The sequence below is a fragment of the Hydra viridissima genome, unplaced genomic scaffold (genome assembly GCF_058129835.1).
Source record: "Hydra viridissima isolate aposymbiotic clone 2 unplaced genomic scaffold, HvirCarnegie_v1 scaffold_12, whole genome shotgun sequence".
Classification (NCBI taxonomy): Eukaryota; Metazoa; Cnidaria; class Hydrozoa; order Anthoathecata; family Hydridae; genus Hydra; species Hydra viridissima.
The window spans coordinates 7,089,538-7,115,387 of NW_028324311.1; the positions used below are offsets into that span (position 1 = coordinate 7,089,538).

At 29.2% G+C, this 25,850-nt stretch overlaps 1 protein-coding gene and 1 long non-coding RNA gene across 8 annotated transcripts; both read left to right on the forward strand.

The window, feature by feature from the left end:
- Positions 1 to 321: 321 nt before the first annotated feature.
- On the forward strand, positions 322 to 25,459 carry LOC145194058 (uncharacterized). 7 transcript variants are annotated; one of them, XM_090068812.1, is made up of 17 exons: positions 322 to 457; positions 7,487 to 7,709; positions 8,396 to 9,589; positions 10,388 to 10,460; positions 10,642 to 11,180; positions 11,661 to 11,733; positions 13,747 to 14,285; positions 14,601 to 14,673; positions 14,885 to 15,423; positions 15,693 to 15,765; positions 15,947 to 16,542; positions 19,898 to 19,970; positions 22,019 to 22,634; positions 22,879 to 24,025; positions 24,117 to 24,403; positions 24,596 to 24,836; positions 24,997 to 25,459. In XM_090068812.1, exons 1-17 carry the CDS (start codon positions 400 to 402, stop codon positions 25,325 to 25,327), a joined length of 6,675 nt encoding a protein of 2,224 aa, XP_089924938.1. In that variant the 5' UTR covers positions 322 to 399; the 3' UTR covers positions 25,328 to 25,459. The 7 variants fall into 7 exon arrangements, with proteins under 7 accessions (XP_089924938.1, XP_089924942.1, XP_089924941.1 ...); XM_090068813.1 differs by lacking the exon at positions 322 to 457 and adding an exon at positions 6,629 to 6,828; XM_090068816.1 differs by lacking the exons at positions 13,747 to 14,285; positions 14,601 to 14,673.
- Positions 3,783 to 6,764, forward strand: LOC149881024 (uncharacterized). The gene is made up of 2 exons (XR_016445645.1): positions 3,783 to 3,894; positions 4,126 to 6,764. It is a non-coding gene; the product is annotated as an uncharacterized LOC149881024 (long non-coding RNA).
- Positions 25,460 to 25,850: the final 391 nt, after the last annotated feature.

A 25,850-nucleotide genomic window follows, 5' to 3' on the forward strand; every position in this document is an offset into this window, starting at 1 on the left:
CCTAAAAGTTATGACGAACACTAAATGTATTTCTTAGGCAGTTTCTTCAGCAAAAGAGTACTTAAACTAGATCTGTTCTAAATTAGATGCCTAGAGCAATTAAGACTTATGCAAATTTAAATAACAGCTAAAAAAAAAACTTAATATACAAAGTACTATTTTTGGCAGTGTTTTTTTTTTTTTTTTTTTTTTTTGCGCATTTTAATGGTAAACATGATTTACCGTCGTTCGAGCAACAACTTGACTCTATACATCACAGTTGATTTAACTTGCTCATGCACTGTGAAGAGAAATTTAATTTGTGACAGATAAAATGTTTATAAATAGATATGCAGGAAATTTTCTTTAAGCACGGAAACAATAATGGAACCATATTATACCATTTTTTAAAAAGCAAATATGGTTATCAACCGTTATCTATTAATAGCTTTTTTATGGAAAACTATGGCTTGTCAAGGTTAGTTAAAAAATTGAAGTTATAATGCGTTACGATGAATAAACAAAAAATTTTGTAGCGTTTATTCGTAATCAATTGAAGTTTACTAAGGTTTTAGCTAACGGATTAAACCCTTTGCACCAGCACACTGTAAATCACCTACAACAAGCTAGGTGGACCTTAATATTTTGTTCAACAACTTGATTACTATGAATGTGATTAAAGGCAGGACAATTAAATTAAGAATTCCCAACAGTAACTTCCCGGTTCTCGGTTACTTGGCACTTCTCTACGTGAGTTGATGACAAGATTGGATGTTACCTAAAGCGTATTAAAAAAATCTATATTCTGTTATGGTCTATGAATCTTTATTGGGGGTTTTTTGAGACTATTCTAAGAGTTGTCCGATCGGGAGAATGCATATTTTAACAACTTCGGAAGTATTTACAAGAATTTTGTGTACAGTAACAGAGATATAGTACCACGGATATAGATATAGATTTCGAGTTTGGTTTCAGAATAAAGATTTTCAATTTCGATAAAGTGAATATCATAGCCAGAGGATAGCGTTCTTAACAAAATACTGAAATTTTTAATGAGATTAATAACTAATTCTTTAATCTCACCATTTAACTCCGGTTTGATAAAAAAAAAAAAAACCCTGGGAATTGTGCTCCCATTATTTATATTCCCAAAACCAGGTTTTGGTCAACAAGAATCCCCACATGGATTTTAAACTTTTGCTTAATTTCTTTTAAATCTTGTTGCACACTAGATTTATCTTAATCACTTTTAACTTGCCACTTTTTTATATCCAAACAATGGCTAATGTGTTATAAGCATTTAAAAAAAATAAATCCGTGCATGCAAAGAGGGTCAAAACCGTAATTTTCTTTCTTAACAACTTAATCTTTTAATTCGCCATTTTGTCGTTTTGAGAGTCGCACCGCATATGTCACATTTTTGTTGATAACATGTGTTAGTCAAAGGATTATTTTCCCATCTATCATTAATACAATTCTTTAAAAATTTTTTTAAAAGAAGTATTATAAGGATAGAAGGGAAAAAACGAAAATTTCTTCCTTTTTGCTTATGTTTCCATCATTCTTCAAACGTATTCGTTTTTGAGCACACGATCTGAAAGAAAAAAAAAGAGCACACGATCTGAAAAAAATTAAATTACAAAAAATTGGGGATTGATAAATTATATACCATTGCTGTTTTACAACAATGAAGCTGTAAACTTTTGCGATAAAATATCAAAAAATTTGCTTGGATACATGTAGATAGAAAAAGTAGTATATGTTGAAAAATTAAAAACAAATTAAGATAGTACAGTTTTAACGTTGTTTTTTCAAAACGTATTCTAACACACATTGTTTCATTTTTTTTTAATAAAATAATTAATGAAATTTAAAAAGTATTACCCTCTAAAGTAAAATCTATCACAGCGACAGTCCATTACAACGACAATCCATTACAACGACAATCCATTACAACGACAATCCATCACTACGACAAGATGATTTTTTTTCTTAAAATTTTGTTAAATAGTATTGAAAGTACTGTAAAATAACGAAAATTTTTAGATGACATTTTATTTTAACTGCTATGATTCATCGCTCTGGAATGTTTGTTTTAATATCTCAAGTTGTTAGCAATGAGGGAGGTTGTAATTGTGAAAATATCATCAATCAGTCGATTCTTTGAATTGACTTTTGTCCACCTAGCTTAACTAAGCGATTCATTGTGTCACGCGATCAAAAGCTTAAGTTTTATGCGCAAAAATAGAGATTTATATTAGAACAACATTATTATTAATATGAAATGGAAATAAGATAATAATATAAAAATTTTTTTATAAATCATTTAAAAATTTGTAACTAAAAATACTTTAAGATTACTAATAATATTATAATCTTGTTATAGTTTCATGTTAATAATAATGTTGTTCTAATATAAATCTCTATTTTTGTGCATAATTTTTTTTTCACTCTTTCGCAAGCCTACAACAATAGGTGGTATAAAAATAACCAAAAAATTGAAAATTTTTGTTTTTTTCTAATATTTGGGAAATAATTTTGTTTTGAAACCAGAATCAAATGAGAACACTAACTCAATTTTCCATAACAATTGTTTAAGTTTAAACTTTTTTAAATTACCTTTTTAACGACTTTTTATTCCTTGTTGTTGAGCTATAAACTGATTGCATAATTGAAGGGTTAAATAGATTTTATTCGCGCCAAAAGTGTTTATCTTCTATTATTATTGAATATTTTATAGTAAAAAATAATACACAACATTGCTAAAGTCAAAAGCTATTGTGACCTCTCCTCCAAAAAAAGTGGGAGTGTAGACTCCAACCCCCGAGTATCATATAACTAGCTTCAGTTCATCCTAATTGATTTTTATATTAAGACTGGTAAAGTTTATTATTTTAATAAAAATTGACATGAAGTTTGTAAAAGTCGGAGAAAAATGAATGAATTTCTAATCGAAAAGACTTTTTTTATGGATTATTTTATTTTGTTGTATTTTGTTGTGTTTTGTTTTATTTTGTTGTATTTTGCTGTATTTTGTTGTATGTTGTTGTATTTTGATGACGATAATTATTACTGATTGTAATTCTCAAACCGTTGCTTTAACTACTTTAAAAAATCGTGGCAAAACATCAATAAAAAACAATAGGCAACACATTTTGTGTTAACTAAGGTTTAAGAACTATTGCTGATTTTAGATTGCTTCATTAGAGGGAAAGATGAGGGGGAAGAAAGATAATTTTTTACGTTCTTTTCTAGAATAATCAGCAATCTGACCAGCCAAATTGATAACAAACTTTTTGAATAAAAGTATTCAAAATATTTGTCTTATACTTGGCTCACCCATACAGACAAAAAACATGGATATTTTTTAAATCTTATTTTTTAACCAAGAAAAATATTGACCATTTTATCATGCGCATATGATTTCTTACAGATTTTATAGCTGAAATCAACACATTTTAAAATTTAAAAAATTTAGATAAGAAATTGCAAATAATTTTTTTTTTTAATTGTAATTTAGTGAAAATTTTTTTGAAAATCCGAAGCTTTCATTTTATAATGTCTCGATTCTTTCTCGTAAGATTTTCTTTGTATTAATTGTTCACTAAATTTTTTTAAAAATATCTCCTGGAAAGCTCCAATAATTTTTTTTACTCAAATGTTAGATTTCTAGTTTAAAAAAATAACAAATTGAAACTTTTTAAAGCTGTTTGTAATATATTTCTCAAAGTTAAATATTTTGGAATTAAGTAGAAGAGTAAGGTTGCTCAAGCCGTACCCTTGCTTAAGTCGTAACACTTAAATTTTGAAGGAACTATGAAAACATTGGCACAAACAATCAAAACTCAATCTACGTCAAGTGTCACAAAGTTCCTTAGAGTATTGCTGTCTGTTATAAACCAATCTTCACCGCAAGTAAGGTTACATTAATTTTATTTGTAATTTTCTGCATACCTTTTAGTATTTAATCTTGCAACTCATTTATTGAGAAAATTATGTTCTTTATAAAATATATATTCAGTATCATTTTAATCGTATTCATTTTATTCAACATTAGGCTATGTTTACTCGTAGAAGTACGGTTTAAGAAAATACTTTTAGCTTTTATCTACTCTCAGCTGACGCTGCTAACATTCTTATTTTTAGGCTATAGTTACATCATAGCTTTCAAGGCAAAGTTATTACAGATGGAAACAAGAAGATATGATGAGTTAATCAAATGATCGAATGAAGTCATTGGATTCAACGAAACTCATGGAACAAATTGACATCCCTAAACGCTAATGCGTCATTTTACAGGATTAAAGAAGTCAAATTTGGAAGGTCTAAGAGTATCACTGAAAATATGGAGAACGAAAAAAAACAATTTTTTTGTTTCAATCTTTTTGTTCAACGATTGAAACCAAAAAAATTTTTCATTTCATCAAAAGTTGTTAGTACTTAAAAGTTGAGAAGAACAATAATAAACAAATACTTCTTGTTTTGGATGGTTTCACTTAATCATACAAAAAATATTAAATCTATAGAGCTAGAGTGTAGGTGTGGCATTGTAATATTATCCTTTCCTGCTCATAACATCTATCGTCTTCAACCTTTGGATCTCTTAAAACCAATTATAACGAAGCCTCATCTTTTTGGTTAAGAACAAATCCTGGAAACAGAATAAAATAAACTATTGTGTTAGAACTGTTTGGAAATGCATATTCAAAATCAGTTCGAATAGATATTACTCAAATTGGTTTTAAGTCTAAGAGTATTTTTGGGCAAGCAACAGGTATAACTTTGATCATATTTTGTCTCTTTACTCACTCATTCGTTAAACATAAAAAAAAAATCAAGTAGAACTTCCTACAGGAACAGAAAAATCCTGATGAAAAGCAGAGGCTAAACTAAATAAACAGCAACTATATCTCCTATTCTAATAGTAAACAAACAAAAAAAAGCGTTCCGTACGCTTTACCTCGTCTGTAGAAAAAACGTCAACGCAGAATAAAAAATGAGACCAAGAAAAGAAACCCAGTGATTAGTAAAAAGGAATCGGCATTGAAGAGTAAGAAGAAGAAAATCTATTGGTTTTGTTTTCTTTGCGGAGAACATCGTCAATACATGATGCAATCTATAAATTGCAAATCATGAGTTGATAAAAGAACAAAAAACTTGCATCTGGAGTTTCTACTAGTTAAATAACTGTTTCATGTTAACAGATTAATAAAAAAAATACGCCATAACTGTTGTTGCTTAATTGAATTTTTAGGTATTACTTAGGCTATTGGTTGTACGACTTGGGAAACCGGTTCCTTTAGTCGCACCAATGTAATTATTTTACATGAAAGCATACAGATTTTCTAATTTCGTTAAAATAAGCAACAAAAATAATAACACAAGTTTTGAATAGCACATGCAATCAATTATTTGATAAATTCTAAATTCTAAACAAATTTTTTTTTAATGGGTGCGACTTATACATGGGTGCAATCTTACCCTGCAGAGTGTTCCCTAAAAAATTCTTACGCGGGCTGCTGGCACCAACTTACAAAAATAAGAACTTGTGAAGCATTTTTTATGAAATTTGTTACACCTGAGTAAGATTCAACTGAACTGAAATATCAGCATATTTTTATAAAATTTAAAGCTAATTTATTTACCTGATTATCGATTGTACTTGCTTAGATACATGTGTAAAATAAATGTTAAATCATTTTAATGTGACACCATTTCACTTTTTAAAGTTAAAGGTTTAAAAAATGTTTACAAAATGAGCCACTTTTGAAATTTTTAACTTTAAAGTATAAAACAAAGAAGAACGTAGAAAAGGCATGCTATTATATAACCTTAAGAATTAATATTTTGAAAAATAAAAAGCTAAAAGCCAAAATTATTTCAAATTCAGAACGAAATAACGCAAATAACGAATTTAACGCAAATTCAGAACGAGTTAGAGATACAGGTAGGATTTAGCACAAATTTGGAAACGTGAACGAACATATAAAGACTTTTCGGATCTAATTGATAGGAGTAAATAACAATTTGCAAATTGTATTATTAAATTCAATTTAAAAAACTTTTAAATGCAGAAGAAAGAATACAGAATACAACCAAAGAAATCAGGATATAGTAAAATTTATTGGTCTAGTTATAAAAAAAATCAGCAAAACAATTTTTTTAATTTTCATAAAAGAAACAAATTTTAAAAAGCATAGTAATAGGCGCCACAAAAAATATCTACACGCAGCTCCGTCGTGTTATTGAACGCATGAAAGCAAAAATTTGAAAACGAGAATTTATAGAAAAAAAAATTAAAAGCAGATATCTGATTCATATTTCATTAAAAATCCAACAAAATGTAGAAACAATAAAATTTTAAATTACAAGGTTTTTACATATTTTAATGTTTAAGCATTTTTAACTTATTTCGATCAGCCGCAATTGTGCCATTTATCGGGTCTACTACCAAAAATAATAAACCAGACAAAAATATTTTTGGCTGCCACTTTGTATGAAATGAACCAACTGTGCTTTTAAAAAACGTTTTTAAAATCAACGACTCTTAGTTACTTTGAATAAACAGTCAGCAAAAAAAAGAAATTACATTTTTGTTTACCAGTGTCAAAAAACGTTTTAATTTTTCAATATAATACGTCATAGATTTTGGTAATTACAGATTTTATTTTTCGGAGACGGCAATTACTGATGTAAATAATGCGCGAAATTAAAATTGGAAAAGAAAAAGTTGAGTTGTTTAAGGCTTGTTGAATGTTTATATATATATTACAAAAAATTAAAAATACACTAGGAATCGAAATTATTTTCGCCCAAAATCGTAAAATGCAAAGCAAACTGGAAAAAAAAGTATATATATTTAATTTTATTGTTCTGATATATATGACCAAATTCTTAAATTAAAATTTTCTATAACTAATAAAACTGAAGTCTTATTAAAAAAAAAAAAAATTTTCACCTAAAAGCTCTTTTTTTTCTTATCTATAAAAAGTATTAATTCAAAAAATTGTTCTTTGTAAATGATGAAGTTTAACAGGATTTTTTTTATTTTATGAGAGCTTAAATTTACATCACCTGTAACTTAGCTTCCAGAGATTATTATTCTCTCATTCTCTAGATCTTACATTATATATATATATATATATATATATATATATATATATATATATATATATATATATATATATATATATATATATATATATATATAAGCTTCTATTTCAAGTTGTCTAAAGGTCTTAATTTTTTTGTATGTGTGGTTTTAACCCTGCATAAGAATAAATTTTGAAGATGAAACTAATGATTTTTCAAAATTGAATTATTTCTTTACCTGTAATCTAAAAAGGTTTTTACAATTATAAGAAAAAAAAAATAAAATGCAGAGGGTACAAAAATCTTAATATGTATTATCAATATTTGAGTTATAAAAATTTTTCAGTGCACTGAATTTTGTTTACAAGTCAGTGATGTAACTTGTTTGTAATGCTTATTTTTATCTAACTGACAGTTCAAGATCAGAAAGAAACCTTGCAAGTTCATAATGTATTTCGGAAAAGACATTTATCAAAACCACTTCAGCTCAGCCAGGAAATGTCAAAAGAAGCAGCAAAGTATGCTTTAGAACTTGCCAAAGAAGGGATGTTGCGTAAGTCCAATAGCTCTGATGGTGAAAATCTTGCATTCTCATGTGAAAAAAATTCTGATAGTAGTAAAAAAGCTTCTGAAAAATGGTGAGTTGTTTTCTATATGATTTGACTAAAATTTTTCAGTTATAAGTATTGATAATATTATATGACTTCTATACATTTTTTTTTGGTAAAATTAAAAATTTTACAATTGTTAATAATAAAAGTATAAAATCCCCTATTTATTTCATCATAATAAGTTATTACTGTTACTACTATAAAATTGTTGTTGTTATTATAAAAGTATCAGGTTTTATTTACATTATTGTAACTGGTAGCAGTAAAAAAGCTTCAGTTCTTTTTTATGGTAAAACATAAAACAACTCAGTTTGCTTTTTTTTATGGTAAAAGCTAATTGGTATTACATGTTAATTACCAAAAATAAAATGAAACTACTATTTTTGATTTTATGTTTCCTGAGATCTGAACATTACCTGCTGTTCTGGAAAACATTTAGATAATTTTGAATTTAAAAAATATTTATTTAGAAGCTGTTTTCAATATCATTTTTAGAGCTTTTTTAATTTTTAATTTCTGATACAATATTTAAATTTTAATTTTCATTGGTTGCAGGGTTGACTGGGATTTGTTGCAAATTATTGTTAAGATTCTTGTTATATTTAAAATTAGTTTAGTATTGTATATTATTGTTTCTTAGTATTTGTATAAAAATTTCAAAATAGTATTAGATTTAAATTTAAAATGTAATGGGTTTATTTATTTTCTTTCAGGTACAATGAACTTTGCCAACAAGGATATGACTTCTTTAGTGAAAATGATAAATACAAAGTGCCCCATTTTACACAATTAGTTTGGAAAAATACTAAATATCTTGGTATAGGTTCGCATACATTTACTAATCATGATGGTAAAAAATGTACTTACATTGTTGCACGTTATCGTCCTGCTGGTAACTTAAAGAATATGTTTAAGGTAAATGTAAAAAAAGGGAGTTTTAATGCCAAAAAAATGTGTCATAGTTTCAATAATGTTGATGTAAGAAGCCATGTAAAATTTTCTGAAGATGGTTTAGCATATGTAAATTCTAAAGTAGAGAAAAAACTACAACAAAGCAAAATATCAGACATTGCAAAAACTATTGCAAAAGCTCTAGCTCTTGGGGCAAAAGTGGGAGCAATTGCTGGTGCAAAAGCAGGTGCCAAAGTTGGGAAAAAAATCCAAGTTGGATCTATTAAAAATAATACCACCTTTTATACAACAAAAGAAATGGCATCTATGAACAATGCAGCCCATGTCTCTGCACCTGCCAATCACTACTATTTTGATGATAGTCAAAATGATAATTTAGAGGGGCTACCCTCAATATTCAGTAATAAGTTTTCCAAAGAAAACATTACACAGCTTTTTAACTCAGTGTTTGATGCTGCAGCTGATGCAGCTGAAAAAGCAGGAGAAATTGCAGGAAGAAAGGCTGCATTGAATGTAAACTTAAAGCATTACACCAAAAAAAAGTTGAACAAACCAAGTAATTTATTTACAACTGTAAGCAAATTACAACAAACAGATTTCAATAAAAGTGAAAGTAGTATCAAAAATACTGCAGAATATAGCTCTGTAAATAAGAAGGTTGAAAAAGAAAATTTTGTAGATAGTTTGTATACTCAAGATGAATATAAAACTAATGTAGAAGATACTTCTAAGCTTTCACCAAAAAATGAAGACAAGTCTATTCAATTTGATCAAGATGGTCTTAAAGCACACAATATTTTCCGTAAAATACATAACGCTCCAGACATGAAGTTAAATGCGAAAATGTCAAAGGAAGCAGAGAAATATGCCAAGTATTTAGCAAGCATTCAAGATTTAAAACACTCTACAGACCGTAATGGGGAGGGAGAAAATTTAGCATATGGATGCAATTCAGTTGGTACAGAAATGTCTGCAGCTGAAGCAGTAAAAAATTGGTGAGTATTTTTTTGGTTTATGAGCATTTTTTAATAGTGCTAAAGTTATAGATTTGAGTTCATTATCTAGATTAATAACTTTTAAATACTGTTGTGTTTTGAATATTCTGAATGTATTTTTAACATTTTTATTCAATTCTCTTAAGTATTAAATACTTAATGTAAAGAATCTTTTTTTTTATATTTCAGTTTGAAAGTTTTAATTTTGTTTTAGTACACATGCTAATGCCATTAGCAGGCCCAGGGTAATTAACTTTCTTTAAGTACAAAAGTCAACCATCATAAAGAATTCAATGATGAACTGATTTATAGCTTAATTTAGATTTTTAATCTTACTAACCATTAATACATTTGACTTATCTCTTTGTTTTAACTTTCTTAAGCAATTTTTTGATTATTTATAGTTGTGTTGTTACTTTAGAAAAAGAAAAAATTTTATATAAGTAACATTTATTATAATTGCACTAGATTTTTATGATTTGTAAATCAAGCAACATTGTTTGATGGTTTTTTCCCTTTCTTAATAGCTGTAAATATAATTTTTTGAAGCTGAATAATATTTTTAGAAATGATTTTTATTAATTATTATCTTGCATCTAAAAACTCAGATGTGTGTTGAGGCTAGTGCAGGAATAATATCTTTTTGTGGTTTTTAAAAAGAAAATTTTTTTTGCTGAAAGAATACTTAGCAGAAAGATATTAGTTTTAAATTTTAAATTAATATTAAATATAAAAAGTTTTAATAAATTACTTGATTAAAAGCATATCTTATCAGGTGTATTTCATCTTAATTCAAAGGTATTCTGAAGTTTGCTCACCAGGTCATGATTTTAGTAAGGATGGTGGTTCTGGTACAGGCCATTTCACTCAGGCAAGTTTACTTTTACATATTTTCTTATAGGTTTTTTTTTTGTTTTTAAAAAAAAAAAAAAAACAAGAAAAAAACAAACAAAATAAAGATAAATAGTCATTAATTGTTGACCCATAATTATTGATAGGGAATTTTAATATAAAAACAGTAACTATTTAGGTACAGTAAAATTCACTTTTAGGTGGTATGGAAAGGCAGCACAGAACTTGGTATGGGTAAGGCAACATCAAAGAAGGATGGAATGCTTTGTACATATATTGTTGGTAGATACAAACCAGCTGGTAACATGCTCACCCAATTCACAAAGAATGTGTTCAAAGGATCTTTTGATAAAAAGAAAACCTGTGATAATTTAGATAATGTACTTAGCAGTGCTGCACAAGATACTGCATCTGATCAAAGTAATCCAAGTGCGTCAAACTCACCTGCTGTCATTCCAGTTACTGATGAAAAGTCTGAAAGTAAAGAAAGTGACAAGAATCAGAACTCTTTTGATCAAGAGGGTCTCAAAGCACATAACATTTTGCGTAAAATACATGATGCTCCAGAAATGAAACTAAATCCAAAGCTATCAGAAGAAGCAGAGAAGTATGCCAAACATTTGGCAGACATCAAAGAGTTGCAACACTCTACTGACCGTAAAGATGAAGGGGAAAACTTGGCATATGGGTGCAATTCAGCTGGGACAGAAATGTCAGCAGCTGAAGCAGTAAAAAATTGGTTAGTTCCATTTTAAAATGTTTGATGAACATGTAATAAATATTTTTGATTTTTTAGGTGTGACTAAGAGGTTTATGTGGTTGATAGGTTGAAAGTGTTTATAAGGGTTAATTGTTTGTTGGGGTGTGCTAATTGATAACCTGATACATTAGGGTTCATATTATTGGTCTATGTGCAACACTACATTATTACATGTATTTGATTCTTGAGGAAATTAAAAACTGATTTGTAGTTTAACTAATTTATGATAAGTGTAGTTTTGGTGTTCAATCAAAAGTGATTTAAAATATTAGCTCCTAAAAATTGATTATGTATAATAAGATAGTATTGTATGCCAACCCATGATATATCAATTTGTTGCTTCCCTAATGAGTAGTAAAGGTCAATTAGCTGACAGATTTGACCAGAAATAAGCTCTGCTCTTTCAAATGAATATCAAACTTGACTTTGCTAACCTATTCCATGTATAATCTTATATAGGTATTCTGAAGTTTGCTCACCAGGACATGATTTTAGTAAAGATGGTGGTTCTGCTACAGGTCACTTCACTCAGGTAAGTTCACTTTCACATTTAATTGAAAAATTAACTTTACTTTTAATTAGAAATGCAATAAAGTTGAATAAGAAATAAGATTTTTTCATTTAAGATTTAAAAGAAGTTTAGTTTTATGTAATAAAGATATGTTTCTTTTATAAAAAATAATAGGAAAAACTCAATATAGCACTCTCTCTTATTTCTGCAATAGCAATCAACTTTTATGTATTTTAATGCTTATTCATTAATAAAGTTTAACAAAATGATTAGAAACAATTAAAGAATAAAAACGAAAGATAAACTCATTCAGAAAAAAAATTACATTATCAAACTTTAAAAAATTAATAGAATTTAGGTGTTTTATATATCAATAAGATAAAAAATTTAGGTGTTTTACATTTCTATAAAATCACATAAATAAACAAATAAATGAAACATTAAAAAATTTAGAAAATGGTAAAAAATGTTCAAATTTGTGAAAATATTTCAATCTTCTGTAAGTTTATTATCTATTTATTCCCCCTCTTTTTTAAATTGCTTAGAAAATGAGATATTTAATGAGTATTGATTCCAGTCCTGTAATTGAATTGCACAATTAAATTGTGTATGGTGGTTGAAAAAATTGATGCTGTACAGTTTCCATGTATAGCCTTTAACTAGAAATCTTTGTTAATATAATTTGAGTGTTTTTTTCAAATGGTGATATTAGAGGGATTTTGATGGATGATGAGTGACTATAAATTGAACAAAAAAATTTGTAAAAGAGTTATTGATAGAAAGAAGATGCAATTCAATGTTTTGTTCACTGCAGGAAAGAAACAAGCCTTTCACAACTTCAAGCTTGTTTACAGATGAACACTGTATATTGTATAAGCTCTGTTTAGGAACATCCCCAAAATGTTTTAAATGAGCTGTAAACTGGGCTTGTGGCTGGCTACAGCAAAATGGAATGAATTTTTTAATTTAAATCAGTCCATAATGTCAATTCTTTAATGGATACTAGCACTGTCTTTTTGAAGTATATACTTCTTGGATCTATACTTTTTATTTGGATTTTATTTTATTTGACTAAACTTCCATTTAATACTTGAATTCTTTAGAGTTCATTTTAACATGATGGAAATGATAAGATTTGTCATTTTTACATGATGGAAATGATAAGATTTGTCATTTTTACATGATGGAAATGATAAGATTTGTCATTTTTACATGATGGAAATGATAACATTTGTTTTCCAGATGAGCAAAAGAAATTTTGTCCATTAATGAACTCTAAACAATTTTCTTTTTAGAAAATACATTGGTAGCCTACAAAATTAAATTTTGCACCTAAATTGACATTTTTTTCTTCTGTAACAAATATCTGTAGTAAAATTTTGTTAATTATGATTAAAAAAAGAATATATATATATATATATATATATATATATATATATATATATATATATATATATATATATATATATATATATATATATATATATATATATATATATATATAATATAGTTATATAATTATATATGATATGATAAAGATTTGTTCCAATCATCTGATACTTTGTCTTTTGCAAATTCAATTAACTTCTTGTGAAGTTAAATGAGGGTCTTATGGATTTTTCTCCAACAAATGTTTAGACTGAAATACAAAACTTATCTTAAATTTTCTGTAGAAACATCAGTTTGAATTTTATTTGAATAAAATAATGATTTTCTGGAATTTGAATCAGATTAGGTGATGATCAAATTCTTATTTTCCAATTCTTCTAGCAATTTCTTGTTTGGAGACTCTTTCATGATACACTTTAATTTTTCCTATCTGGTTTTGCATTAGTACCTTTCCTCAGAGCACTTTGAGTTAATATCCAAATATCACCAGTGAATTATAAAAAGTTGACAATCAAAAGATGTAAAAACATGCTTTAATTCAACAAAAAAAAAAAACAATAAAAATGTTCCACAAATAAAAAAAATTTGGAGTGCCACTAGACAAATGAAACCAGTGTATTTAAGTACACTAAAATTCAATTTTAGGTGGTATGGAAAGGCAGCACAGAACTTGGTATGGGTAAGGCAACATCAAAGAAGGATGGAATGCTTTGTACATATATTGTTGGTAGATACAAACCAGCTGGTAACATGCTCACCCAATTCACAAAGAATGTGTTCAAAGGATCTTTTTATAAAGAGAAAACCTGTGATAGTTTAGATAATTTACTTAGCAGTGCTGGACAAGATACTGCATCTGATCAAAGTAATCCAAGTGCGTCAAACTCACCTGCTGTCATTCCAGTTACTGATGAAAAGTCTGAAAGTAAAGAAAGTGACAAGAATCAGAACTCTTTTGATCAAGAGGGTCTCAAAGCACATAACATTTTGCGTAAAATACATGATGCTCCAGAAATGAAACTAAATCCAAAGCTATCAGAAGAAGCAGAGAAGTATGCCAAACATTTGGCAGACATCAAAGAGTTGCAACACTCTACTGACCGTAAAGATGAAGGGGAAAACTTGGCATATGGGTGCAATTCAGCTGGGACAGAAATGTCAGCAGCTGAAGCAGTAAAAAATTGGTTAGTTCTATTTAAAAGATTATATTAATATGCAATAAATATTGTTGAATTACTAGATGTGACTAAGTGGTTGATGTGATTAACAGGCTGAAAGGGTAATAACTTAATAGTTTAATTAGGTGTTCTAGTTAGTAGACCAATTTTTTGCTTCAATTAGTATACAGTGCTGATTTTGCTTCAATTCATGAGTATAAAGTGCTGATTTTGCTTCAATTCATGAGTATAAAGTGCTGATTTGGATAAGAAAATAAGCTCTAATGCTTCAAACAGATATCAAACTTTGATTTTGCTGATCTTTTTCATTTAATTTTGTAGGTATTCTGAAGTTTGCTCACCAGGCCATGATTTTGATAAAGATGGTGGTTCTGCTACAGGCCATTTCACTCAGGCAAGTTCTCCATGTCTTATCAAGTATTTAGTTTTGGTTTATTTTAATGATTAGAAACATAATAAATTTGAATAAAAAATATGATTTGTAATTTTTGATTTAAGAGTATTCTTGTTTTATGAAATAAAGACATGTTTCTTTTAATAAAAGTAATTGGAAAAATTCAATATAAAAACAGTAACTATTTAAGCACTGTAAAATTCACTTTTAGGTGGTATGGAAAGGCAGCACAGAACTTGGTATGGGTAAAGCAACATCAAAGAAGGATGGAATGCTTTGTACATATATTGTTGGTAGATACAAACCAGCTGGTAACATGCTCACCCAATTCACAAAGAATGTGTTCAAAGGATCTTTTGATAAAAAGAAAACCTGTGATAGTTTAGATAATTTACTTAGCAGTGCTGGACAAGATACTGCATCTGATCAAAGTAATCCAAGTGCGTCAAACTCACCTGCTGTCATTCCAGTTACTGATGAAAAGTCTGAAAGTAAAGAAAGTGACAAGAATCAGAACTCTTTTGATCAAGAGGGTCTCAAAGCACATAACATTTTGCGTAAAATACATGATGCTCCAGAAATGAAACTAAATCCAAAGCTATCAGAAGAAGCAGAGAAGTATGCCAAACATTTGGCAGACATCAAAGAGTTGCAACACTCTACTGACCGTAAAGATGAAGGGGAAAACTTGGCATATGGGTGCAATTCAGCTGGGACAGAAATGTCAGCAGCTGAAGCAGTAAAAAATTGGTTAGTTCTATTTAAAAGATTATTTAAACATGCAGTAAATATGATTGATTTACTGGATGTAATTGAGGAGCTAAATGAGTTGATATTGGGTGTGCTAAGTGATTAACTAAAACAAAAAGTATGATATACCAATTAATCAATTGTCTCCATGAAAAAAATGGTCAATTTGCCAGTTTTTTAATAAGATTTATAAGCAAATGAGTTCCGATACTTTAAATGGATTTCAAAATTTTTGGTTTTACCAATCATTTCATTGTATACTTTTATAGGTATTCTGAGGTTTGCTCACCAGGGCACGATTTTAACAAAGATGGTGGTTCTGCTACTGGCCACTTTACTCAAGTAATTATTTTTTTTGTTATCTCTGAATATTTGATTAGAAGATGATTGAATTAAAAATAAGCTTTGTAGATTATGGTATAAAACTATTTTGTTTTTATATAATAAAGACATCTTTCTTTTAATACAGTTAGTGAGAAAATTCATCATAAAACTCTTCAAGCATACTAAAATTCCCTTATAGGTGGTATGGAAAGACAGTACAGAGCTTGGTATGGGTAAGTCAACATCAAAGAAGGATGGAATGCTTTGCACATACATTGTTGGTAGATACAAACCAGCAGGCAACATGCTCACACAGTTTACAAAAAATGTTTTAATTGGTTCATTTAATAAAGAGAGTACATGTGATAGTTTAGATAATCTACTTATCAGTGCAACAGGAAGTAATGATTCTAATCAAGACAATTCAACTTCTCCTAACTCTTCTTCTAATTCTTCATCAAATTCTCCAACTTCTCCAAATTCCCCAAATTCTTCAATACCTACTGTTGGTCCATGTGCTGGTGTTTGTCCAGGAGTTAAAGAAAGCAGTGTGGATAAAGACTTTTTTGTTCAAATGGGGCTTAACACGCATAATATTTTTCGCAAAATTCATAGTGTTCCAAATATGGCACTTAGTAAGCAAATGTCAGATGAAGCAGAGGCATATGCAAAGTATCTAGCAAGTATTCAAACATTAAGACATTCTACAGGGCTTATTGATGAAGGAGAAAATTTAGCATATGGGTGCAATTCAGGCGAGACTGAAATGACTGCAGCTGAAGCAGTAAAAAATTGGTAAGTTTCTATTTTTATTTATTGGTTAAAAAATGTACTGTGTATTTATAATGTAAAGTAACGAAAGAGTAACTTTGACACATTCTGATTTGAGTAAAATATTCTTAAATGGTTTGTTAATTCTCTTTGTATCTCCTTACTAATTTATTAACTCCTCAACTACTCTTCACCTTTATTAGTATTAACTCCTCAACTACTCTTCACCTTTATTAGTATTATTACTCAAGTTGAGTGAAGTTTACTGGAATTTGTGTTCATTGATTCAATCTCCTCAAATGTCAGTTTTGCCTCATTTTCTAAGAAAATTTGGAACCAAAGGGTGGCATTAAAGTTTCTGCACAATAAAAAACTCAGCTTCTTTTCATTAATGAAAATGTCTCTGTAAACAGTGATTATTATATTAAATCTATTTTACCAGTTAGTAAAGAAGCTATGAATAATAAAAAGTTATGGGTGACATCTAATGGGTCAGTATTTTTAATGAGTTGGTCAGTATTTTTTTATTTTTAGTTTTCAGTGTTTTATTGAGATGGTCAGTATTTTTATTAAATGGTCAGTATTATATATTAACTGTCAGTTAATTAATTTAGTTATCAGTTTTTAATTAAATGGTCAGTAAATTAACCAAGTGGTCAGTTATTTAATTAAAATGATCTGTATTTTAAATAAAATGATCTGTATTTTAACTTAAACGATCTGTATTTTAAACTAATATTTAATGATCTGTAACTTAAATAAAATGACCTGTAATTTAACTAAAGTATTATGAACTTTGACCAAAGTAATTAGATAAAATATTCAAATAAGACTGCCATTTCTATCTGAGCACTGAATAAAGAAAGTTTAAAAAAATGGAAAACTTTGTTCCAGAATACAATTCCTCTAGTGAAGAAGAAATTGAGACAATAGAAGAGCAAGCATCATTGAAATCAAGGAAACAGAAACAAAAACATGAGTGGATAAGATGTGAAACATATCCGAATAAGAAAGATGCAATTGCAGGTAAACTGTTTTTAGGTCATCAGACAGCTTGGTCTCAGGTAGTTAGGTCCCTTACAGTAGGTCAATAAACTGAAATAGGTGAAGCAACTGAATATTATTTACATGCCAACGATGAAATAAAAACTACTCAGACAGAAATAGTTTACATCAAAGAAATGAAATGGAAGACTTTTGATTAATTCAAAAAAAAAGCTTTTAAGGTCTGGACCTTAACTATGATCATCAATGAAGAAAATTGGTCATGTAATGTGTGTAGTTGTCCAGATTTCTTTAAGAAATTCATGTGCAAACATATTGTTGGTTTTGTAATTCAAATGAAGTATTGTAAACTCCCACTGCCAGCAAAAGATGTTCCTATTGGTGAAAAAAGAAAACTTGGGAGACCAAAAAAGAGCTACCAAAGCATTACTAAGAGACTGATCACATTTTCATATTGTTAAATATTTGGAGATCAAATATTTTTCAAAATTGTATAAATAAAGTTTTTACTAACCAACTTCTGTTTTTACTGACCAATTTTATTTTTATACTGACTAATTTTATTTCTATACTGTCCAATTTTAATTTTTATACTGATAAAACTAAAGTGAAATACTGACGATTTGTTTAAAATACTGACCTAAAATTATGTGTATACTGACCAAAAAATACTGAATATTTATTTCAAAAAATACTGACCAATTCATCACAAATACTGACCAAAAAATTTGTATTGAAAAGTTACTCTCTGTTCCTAAAAATGTGATTTTGATACAAGATGGTGCAAAGTGCCATACATCAAAGACTGTAATGGCATGGATTAATAAGAACCTCCCAAATGTTTGAACAGATTGGCTAGAAAACTCTCCAGATCTAAATCCTGTGGAACTTTTCTGGTCTAATTTAAAGAATAAAGTATATAAAGAACCTAGAGCTCAAACAAAGGACCAGCTAATTTCCATGATTAAAAATGAATGGGAGAACATATTCAATATCCAAAGCTTGTGTAAAAGTTTATTTTTTAGAGTTTTGGACTGGTTAGCAAACAATGGCTATGATACAGGTTATTAGCATACTCAAGAAATTTTTTTACTATGATTATGAAGTGGATTAAATTTAATTGTTTCTGAAAAAATTTCATGAGTTTTTATTTCAAGACACAAGTGTGTTGAAATGTTTGCGCCACCCTGTAGTCACAAATGCAATTATGAATGTGTTAATGTTACCCTTTTTTAAGTAATAATGTAGAATTTGTATGAATGGGAATAAGTTTATATCAGAAATGGATGATGTATAATCAATAGCACAGAATAAATTTCCTAACACTATTCAAAATTCTAATAAAAAACTTAAATATTTAAATGAATACATAATTTTTGTTATATTATAAGTTTTTAACATTTGTAATTGCGAAAATGATGCCGGTTACAGAAAAAATATGCACTTAGTGTTCCAAAGATATCCAACTTTGATTAAGATATACTGATTATTTACATCCATTTCAGGTGTCAAAAACACCCTTATGATAAAGAAAACAAACAAGTCAATTCAAAATGTTTTTTGTGATAGCTTAATGATTACTTATAAAATAAATAAACTAAATTAACACCCAGCATACAGATTAAGAATTAATTGAAGAAAAATAAAATGACAATGATGTTGTGGTATCAAAGTACCAAAGTTGTTCATAGACAGTCAAAGTAAAAAAATTGGATTGTTAAAGGCTATGAAGTCAATAAGTTTTCTGCATATATTTTGACACAGTTAAGTTGATAAATACCATTAGCTTTAAAAGCAACAATAGCATCTGAATGTGAGAACACCATTTTCAACCAGAAAAAAAGCAGGTAAAGAGAACAGGATACAGATGTAAACCTTTGTAGACAATACATAGAGGTAGATATCTGTTGTTAAGCAATAGAACTGAATGGTGTATTTAAGACCACACTTCTAAACGATTGTCTACCAGATCTAGGGAATCTATCACAATCAACTTAACTGCTTCACAATCATTTAGCCAAGTTTCTGTAGAGCATTTACAGTTAAAATCTTTTCAATTGGTGTTAATATGGTTAAAAAACCAACTTTGTTGTGTTTCTTTAAATGGTTCATTAGTGTTGTATGGTTACTACCATATAAAATACCTGATTCTTTAATAAATTTTTAAAGGTGCAATACCAATCTTCATAAACAAAATTTCTTCAAAAGCATGCAAGTTTTTTGCTTTAACATGTAATGTTCACTTTTTTGCTTTAACATGTAAAGAGGCCACTGTCATTATCATAAAAATAATTTCTTTTTTTGTAACATATTTAACCCTTTAGCTGCTTAAATATTGCAATTGATTTGTTGTGTCAATTATTGTAAATCATAGGTATTCTGAAGTTTGCAAACCAGGGTATAGTTTTGAGCAGAATAGTGGTGCTGGGACTGGTCACTTTACTCAAGTAAGTCTAAATGCTTTTATTAACAGGTATTTTTTTGTGTATCCTATTTTCTGTTTGAAAACTGAGAATAATTACAGATATATAAGGGTAGTTTCATATATCCTATACAGATACATAAGGGTTGTTTTGTTATTTTGGCAAAATAAAATTGAGTTTATTGTACTATTAATAATATAATTTTTTAGTTTTTTCAAATGTTGCATCACAAAATTTCCAGATTGGTTTTAAAAAATTTTGTCTTTTATTATAAATTTTGAATAAATTAAAAAATTTAGTTAAATATTTTAAAAAGCCAATTGCAAATTGCTTGAAAAGTATCTCCACAATGGAAATGTATTTTCTTAACAAAATTTAAGTCAATTTCATACTTATATTTGTATATAAGTCAAATTTTGATTTCTTTAACACTTTAATGTTTTTTTTTTTTCTTTTTTTCTTTTTTTGGCACACTTTACTACCTTGTTAGTAATGTTAAAACATCAAATGAAATTTTACCATCAATTTTAACATCAAATGAAATTTTACCATCAATTTTAATATTTTGGTGTAAATTTAATCAATTTATTCAGCAATTTTTTATATTCAATTTAATTGATGTGGTTAGTTAAATGAATGCTGCAGAAATTAAATCAGTTGATTAGTTGCAGCTTAACATTAAACAACATACAGCATCATCTTTACTTAACCATGTTTGTACATTGATACAGGATTGATAAATCCAAAGAAGTGATTTAAACAATATTTTTGTGTTTCATTTTTTCACATGTTCTTTTTTTTATTTAATAAATTTTTTAAGTAGAAATAAATGCTTGTTGGATATTGTATTTTTAAACAGCTCTTTTATTTGGAAATAAAAAGCTCTCAGTCTGGCAATCTAAAAAGCAATCAGTTTATTTGTTAAAACTAAAAAACTTCCTGTTGACTAGTGATCTGAAACTTTTAAGTCAAAGTTTTAAGTAATTTAACTACTTTTAAGTGTTCTTATTCTTGAGCTAGTGTAAACCAAATGATCTGAGTTTAGATGTACGATAATGAATATAGATAAATGTTCATATGTTTTTGAGGAGTCTGATGTAAAAAACCAAAACTGAATTATTAAAATTCTGATACAACCAATATTCAACCTCCACTCAAAAATTTTGATTGTTCAGTTTGTTGTTTGTTTTTCCTTGAAAAAATAGTTTCAATTTTAATGATTTCACAGCTTTTTTTTTTTTTCATTAAAGTTACAAACACACATTACTGAAATAATTTTTCTCGCTGAAACTAATTTCATATCATTTTAATTTTTTTTTTTTTTTTTATTGCGCAAAGTGTTTTGCTATGCAAAGTTTTTTTACCAGATTTTTTGAAAACTTGAAAATGTTGTTCCATACAATCTTGATAAAAGCTCTCACCTAATTTTTATAAAAGCTCTCACTGTCAAAAAAAGCTCCAAGATTTTGTTCGAAGAACTTTAAGTGAGATTTCAAAAAATGCATTTTATGAAACATGCAACATCCCAATTTAGAGTAGAATTAAAATAGGTTTTCAATGCTCATATCTGAGATTTTTTATTACTGAAAAGGTTTTTGTCTTAAGAAAAAAGTATTCCATTTTTTATCAACTCAATTTCAGCCAATATTTTTTTATCATTTGAGTCTTTAATAATTTGGAGACAAATTATTAAATTTCAACTCATTTTTTCTTTTTGTGTCTAAGATTTTTGGACAATATAGAAAAAATACTTTTGTCCTTAACAAAATGTTTTATTTACCCCAGTGTTATATGAATGAGGGTATGTCTATGAATAAACTCCATTCAGAATATACATATTTAAGACCCAAGAACATGACAAGTTCACTAATGTTGGTGCAGTAAGAAAAAAATCCAGATTCTCTTGAAGTCATAGAAAAAGCAAAAAACACTAGAATATGGGGAAAAACTGATTTCATACTCCTGTTAAAATCACTAAATCTTGATAAAAAAACTTGTTATTCTTGTATTCTTATATTTACTAAATTTAAATGTTTAACAATAATATTGAAAGTCTTATTTTTCATACTTAGGTTGTTTGGAAAACAAGCACTCAACTTGGTATTGGCAAATCTGTATCGAAAAAGGATGGAATGCTTTGCACCTACATTGTTGCTAGGTATAAGCTTGCTGGAAACGTGTTAGGGGAATTTAACAACAATGTCCTACAAGGATCATTCGATTCTAAAGAAACGTGTAAGAATTTAGATAACTTGATTAGTGATGTTTTCAAAGATAGCAATCTAAACTCCAAGAAACCAAGCTCTCCTCCGAATCCCGCTGAAAGTCAATCAATTGGACAAACAAATAATGATAGCAAAGATGAAAACGGGAATTTTCTAAATGAAAAAGAAACACTAAAACAAGCAATGACAGCAGCTATTGAAGCAGCTGTCAATGCAGCCTATGATGTAGGCAAAAAAATAGCTGAATCTCTAAAGGGAGGAAAGGAAGTCACTCCTAATCCAAAAGAAGCATTGAACGCTGCTTTAAGCAACAATAAAAGACAAATAATACGTTCTCACACCCAAATTGCAGAAAAACGTACAGCAAGCAATTTTGATCGGCACGATGACGAACAATCAGACTTCGTGAATAACCCAGAAAAAGTTGGTGCAATTTTAGGGGCAAAAGCTGGTGCGAAAGCAGGTAACCATAGGTACTTACTGCTCAAAATAAATTTTCCTTAAAGTCTTTTAATACTTCTTTTATTGAGGTGTATTTTTGCAGTTGCCGTCAGTTGTCTACTATTTTTAGAATAAATCTCCCGGATAAAAGAATATGTGCTACAGCATACATTGTACCAATATGTGCACTACAAGTTTAATCAAAATTTGCGTTCATCTGAAAAAAATTTATACTTAGAATTTTTTGTAACTCTCTTTGTATTCAGGTGCAATGGCCGCTGCGAATTTTATTGAACAAGAAGTGAAAAAGAAACTGAAATCGTCTTTCGGCTTTTTGGTCAAAAATGGTGCATTTATGCCAACCAAATCTAAAAATATGCAAAGTCAAGAATTGTCATGGAATACCGACTTAAAAGAAAACAGTCCAAAATATTCCAAAGCTAGTGCTTTAGTGGAAGTCGATACAACCGATAGTAAGCAAGAAAAATTGATTACCCAAGAACAGTATAAAGATAAAGAAAATGCACTTAAAATGCCTAATGACTGCACTAAAAAAGCTAATGCAACTGGTAATACAGCTGAATGTATTCCAAAGGACACTTCTAAAGAATCTAGTGCTGATAGCGCATCAGTAGAAAGTGCAGCAAAGATCGGTGCATTAGTTGGTGCAAAAGCAGGTGCGGAAGCAGCAGTTATGTCAGTACAAAGAAAAGATACCAACGCTACAAAATATAATTTATCTGATAAAGACAACTCAGAAAAAAATACCGCAAAAATACAAGGCCAGATGTGGAACGTACATCTTGATGAGGAGACGAAAACAGCAGAAAACCTTAATTCTGATCTATGCTCGAAGCGTTCTGGAGATAATTCAACAAGTGAAAATGATTTAGTGTGGAAATGTGCGTTGGAAGGCGCTCAGATTGGCGCAGAGAAAGGGGCTGTTGCAGCAGCAGATGAAGTTATCAGAGCGGTTGGAGTTAGAGGGTTGGATAAGTTGATAGAAAAAAAGAAAGCAAGAAGAATAGGACAAAGTGTTGCTGAAAATGAAGCAGTTGTGATTGCGAAGCAATTAGTACAAGATATCGGTTTGAAACTACCAGAATTAAAAACATGCGATGCCTCACAAAAGTCTGATTTTCATGAAGTTTTTGACTATTCTCCGTTTGCTCGTTCTGGTTTGGCAGCACATAACCAGTTACGTAGAATACACGGTGTTCCTGATTTAAAGCTTGACCCGGAAATGACAAAAAAAGCGGAGGAATATGCCGAGAAACTTTCTAGACAAGGGAAATCTAATCTTGTTACAGCTTCGCCATCAGAAAGAGAAGGATGCGGGGAAAACTTAGCTGTATATTGTAGATCACCAACATCGCAAGTTGTCGACGAAGCTGCAGAAGCTGTGGGAAGCTGGTAGGCATGTTTTTGAATATGATCATTTTCTAAACATCGATTTAACATTTTCATGAGTTACCTTAATAAACGTGTAGTTTTTTATTTGTAGGCATTCAGAGGTTTGTACCCCAGGATACTCTTTCAACGATGATATTCCACCTATCTCTGTTTTACATTTTACGCAAGTTGTTTGGAAATCAACCACCCTCCTCGGTATGGGAAGATTTACTACAAAAATGTCAGATGAAGTGTGTACTTACATTGTAGCTAGGTATAAAGAGGCAGGAAACGTGGCTGGTTTGTATAAGACGAATGTGGTAAAAGGAGACTTTAGCCAAAATGCGTGCCTCTTAATGAAAAACAGCTCCTTTGTGTCAGGACCAGTTATTACAGAAGGTGAATTAATTCTAAAGAAAAATGTGTAATAAAAGAGTTACAAAAAAATTAAACATTACCTGGAAAGAAATAAAAACGTATGTAAAGACCTTTTAGGAACATATTTAGGAACGAGTTTTCAAGTTTAATGGCTCAGTTTACAAACTTTTAGAAACTAAGGCTAATGCTTGAACTAAAGTTATCTTCGTTTAGATGACACCGTCTTTATATTGGAAGCTTTAGATGCCCATAATAGCTATCGTGCTGTTCACCATTCGCAGCCGCTTATCATAGATGATAAGCTAGCGGCTGATGCGCAAAATTATGCAGAAAATATTGCAAAAAGAGGGGTCCTAGAGCATGAAATTAATATTGACGACGGAGAAAACTTAGCTATGAAGTGCTTGGGACCGCAAGAGGCTGAACCTAGTGGTGTCTTCTTTACTACGCTATGGTAAGTTTTGAGCATACAAGGTGGTGGGTGCATTTTCCTTTATTAATCATTTTTACTTGTTTATGTTCTATTTTAATATTTTGAACGTTGTTTTTGTTGTTTTTTTTTTAATTTATTTATTTGTACGTTTTGGGAATAAATCTGTTTAAAAAAAATTCAGGTATCAAGAAGTCTGCAACCCTAATTATAAATTTAATGAGGTCTTTGACCCTACGTCAGCCCATTTCACGCAAGTTGTTTGGGGAGACACTAAATTTCTTGGTATAGGACGAGCGCAAACAACTAAGGATGGCATAACCTGTCAGTATATTGTAGCAAGATACCGTCCAGCCGGTAACTTTGTCGAAGAATTCAGGCGAAACGTTTTAAAAGGCTCTTTTTCGGGAAACGTATGCAAAGGACTCTCGGATAAAGATAAGAGACATCTCACGCCAAGATACAAAATCAAAAGTTCAAAAGAGCCTGTAACGATAGATGCATTGATTATTTAAGATATTCCCGATTTGAAAACCACTGGAAATTTATGCGTCAATTTCTTCTGCCGGAAATTTATGCATCAAGTTCTTTTATGGCTGTTTTATTTGAAACAGGAAAATTTTTCAAGAAATGAGGTCGAATTACAAGAATGTGGGATCAGAGTGCAGCTATATCTCTCAAAAAATATTATCTCGCGATGAATTTAAAGCATTTTTTTAAAATGAAAAGCTGCGAAATGCAGTCATTAATTAAAACTTGATGAAAATTGGAAAACTGCTTCCGTTAAAAGTTAAAGAAACAACTCGAAAGATTAAGATAGACCCGAGTTTGCTGTAATACTAAATTTCCGTTTTCTTTATCAATCGCTTTTATTTATAGGAGGCTTTCATTTTTTTAGATGTCAGTAATGATGAACATGACAATTTTTTAGCAAGTTTTTTCTGAATTTAATTTTTGCAAGTAATTAGTTTTTTGGTTTCTTGAGTTTTTTCGTGTCAGAACTACACGCGTAAATTCAATCAAAACTTGGTTTGAAAC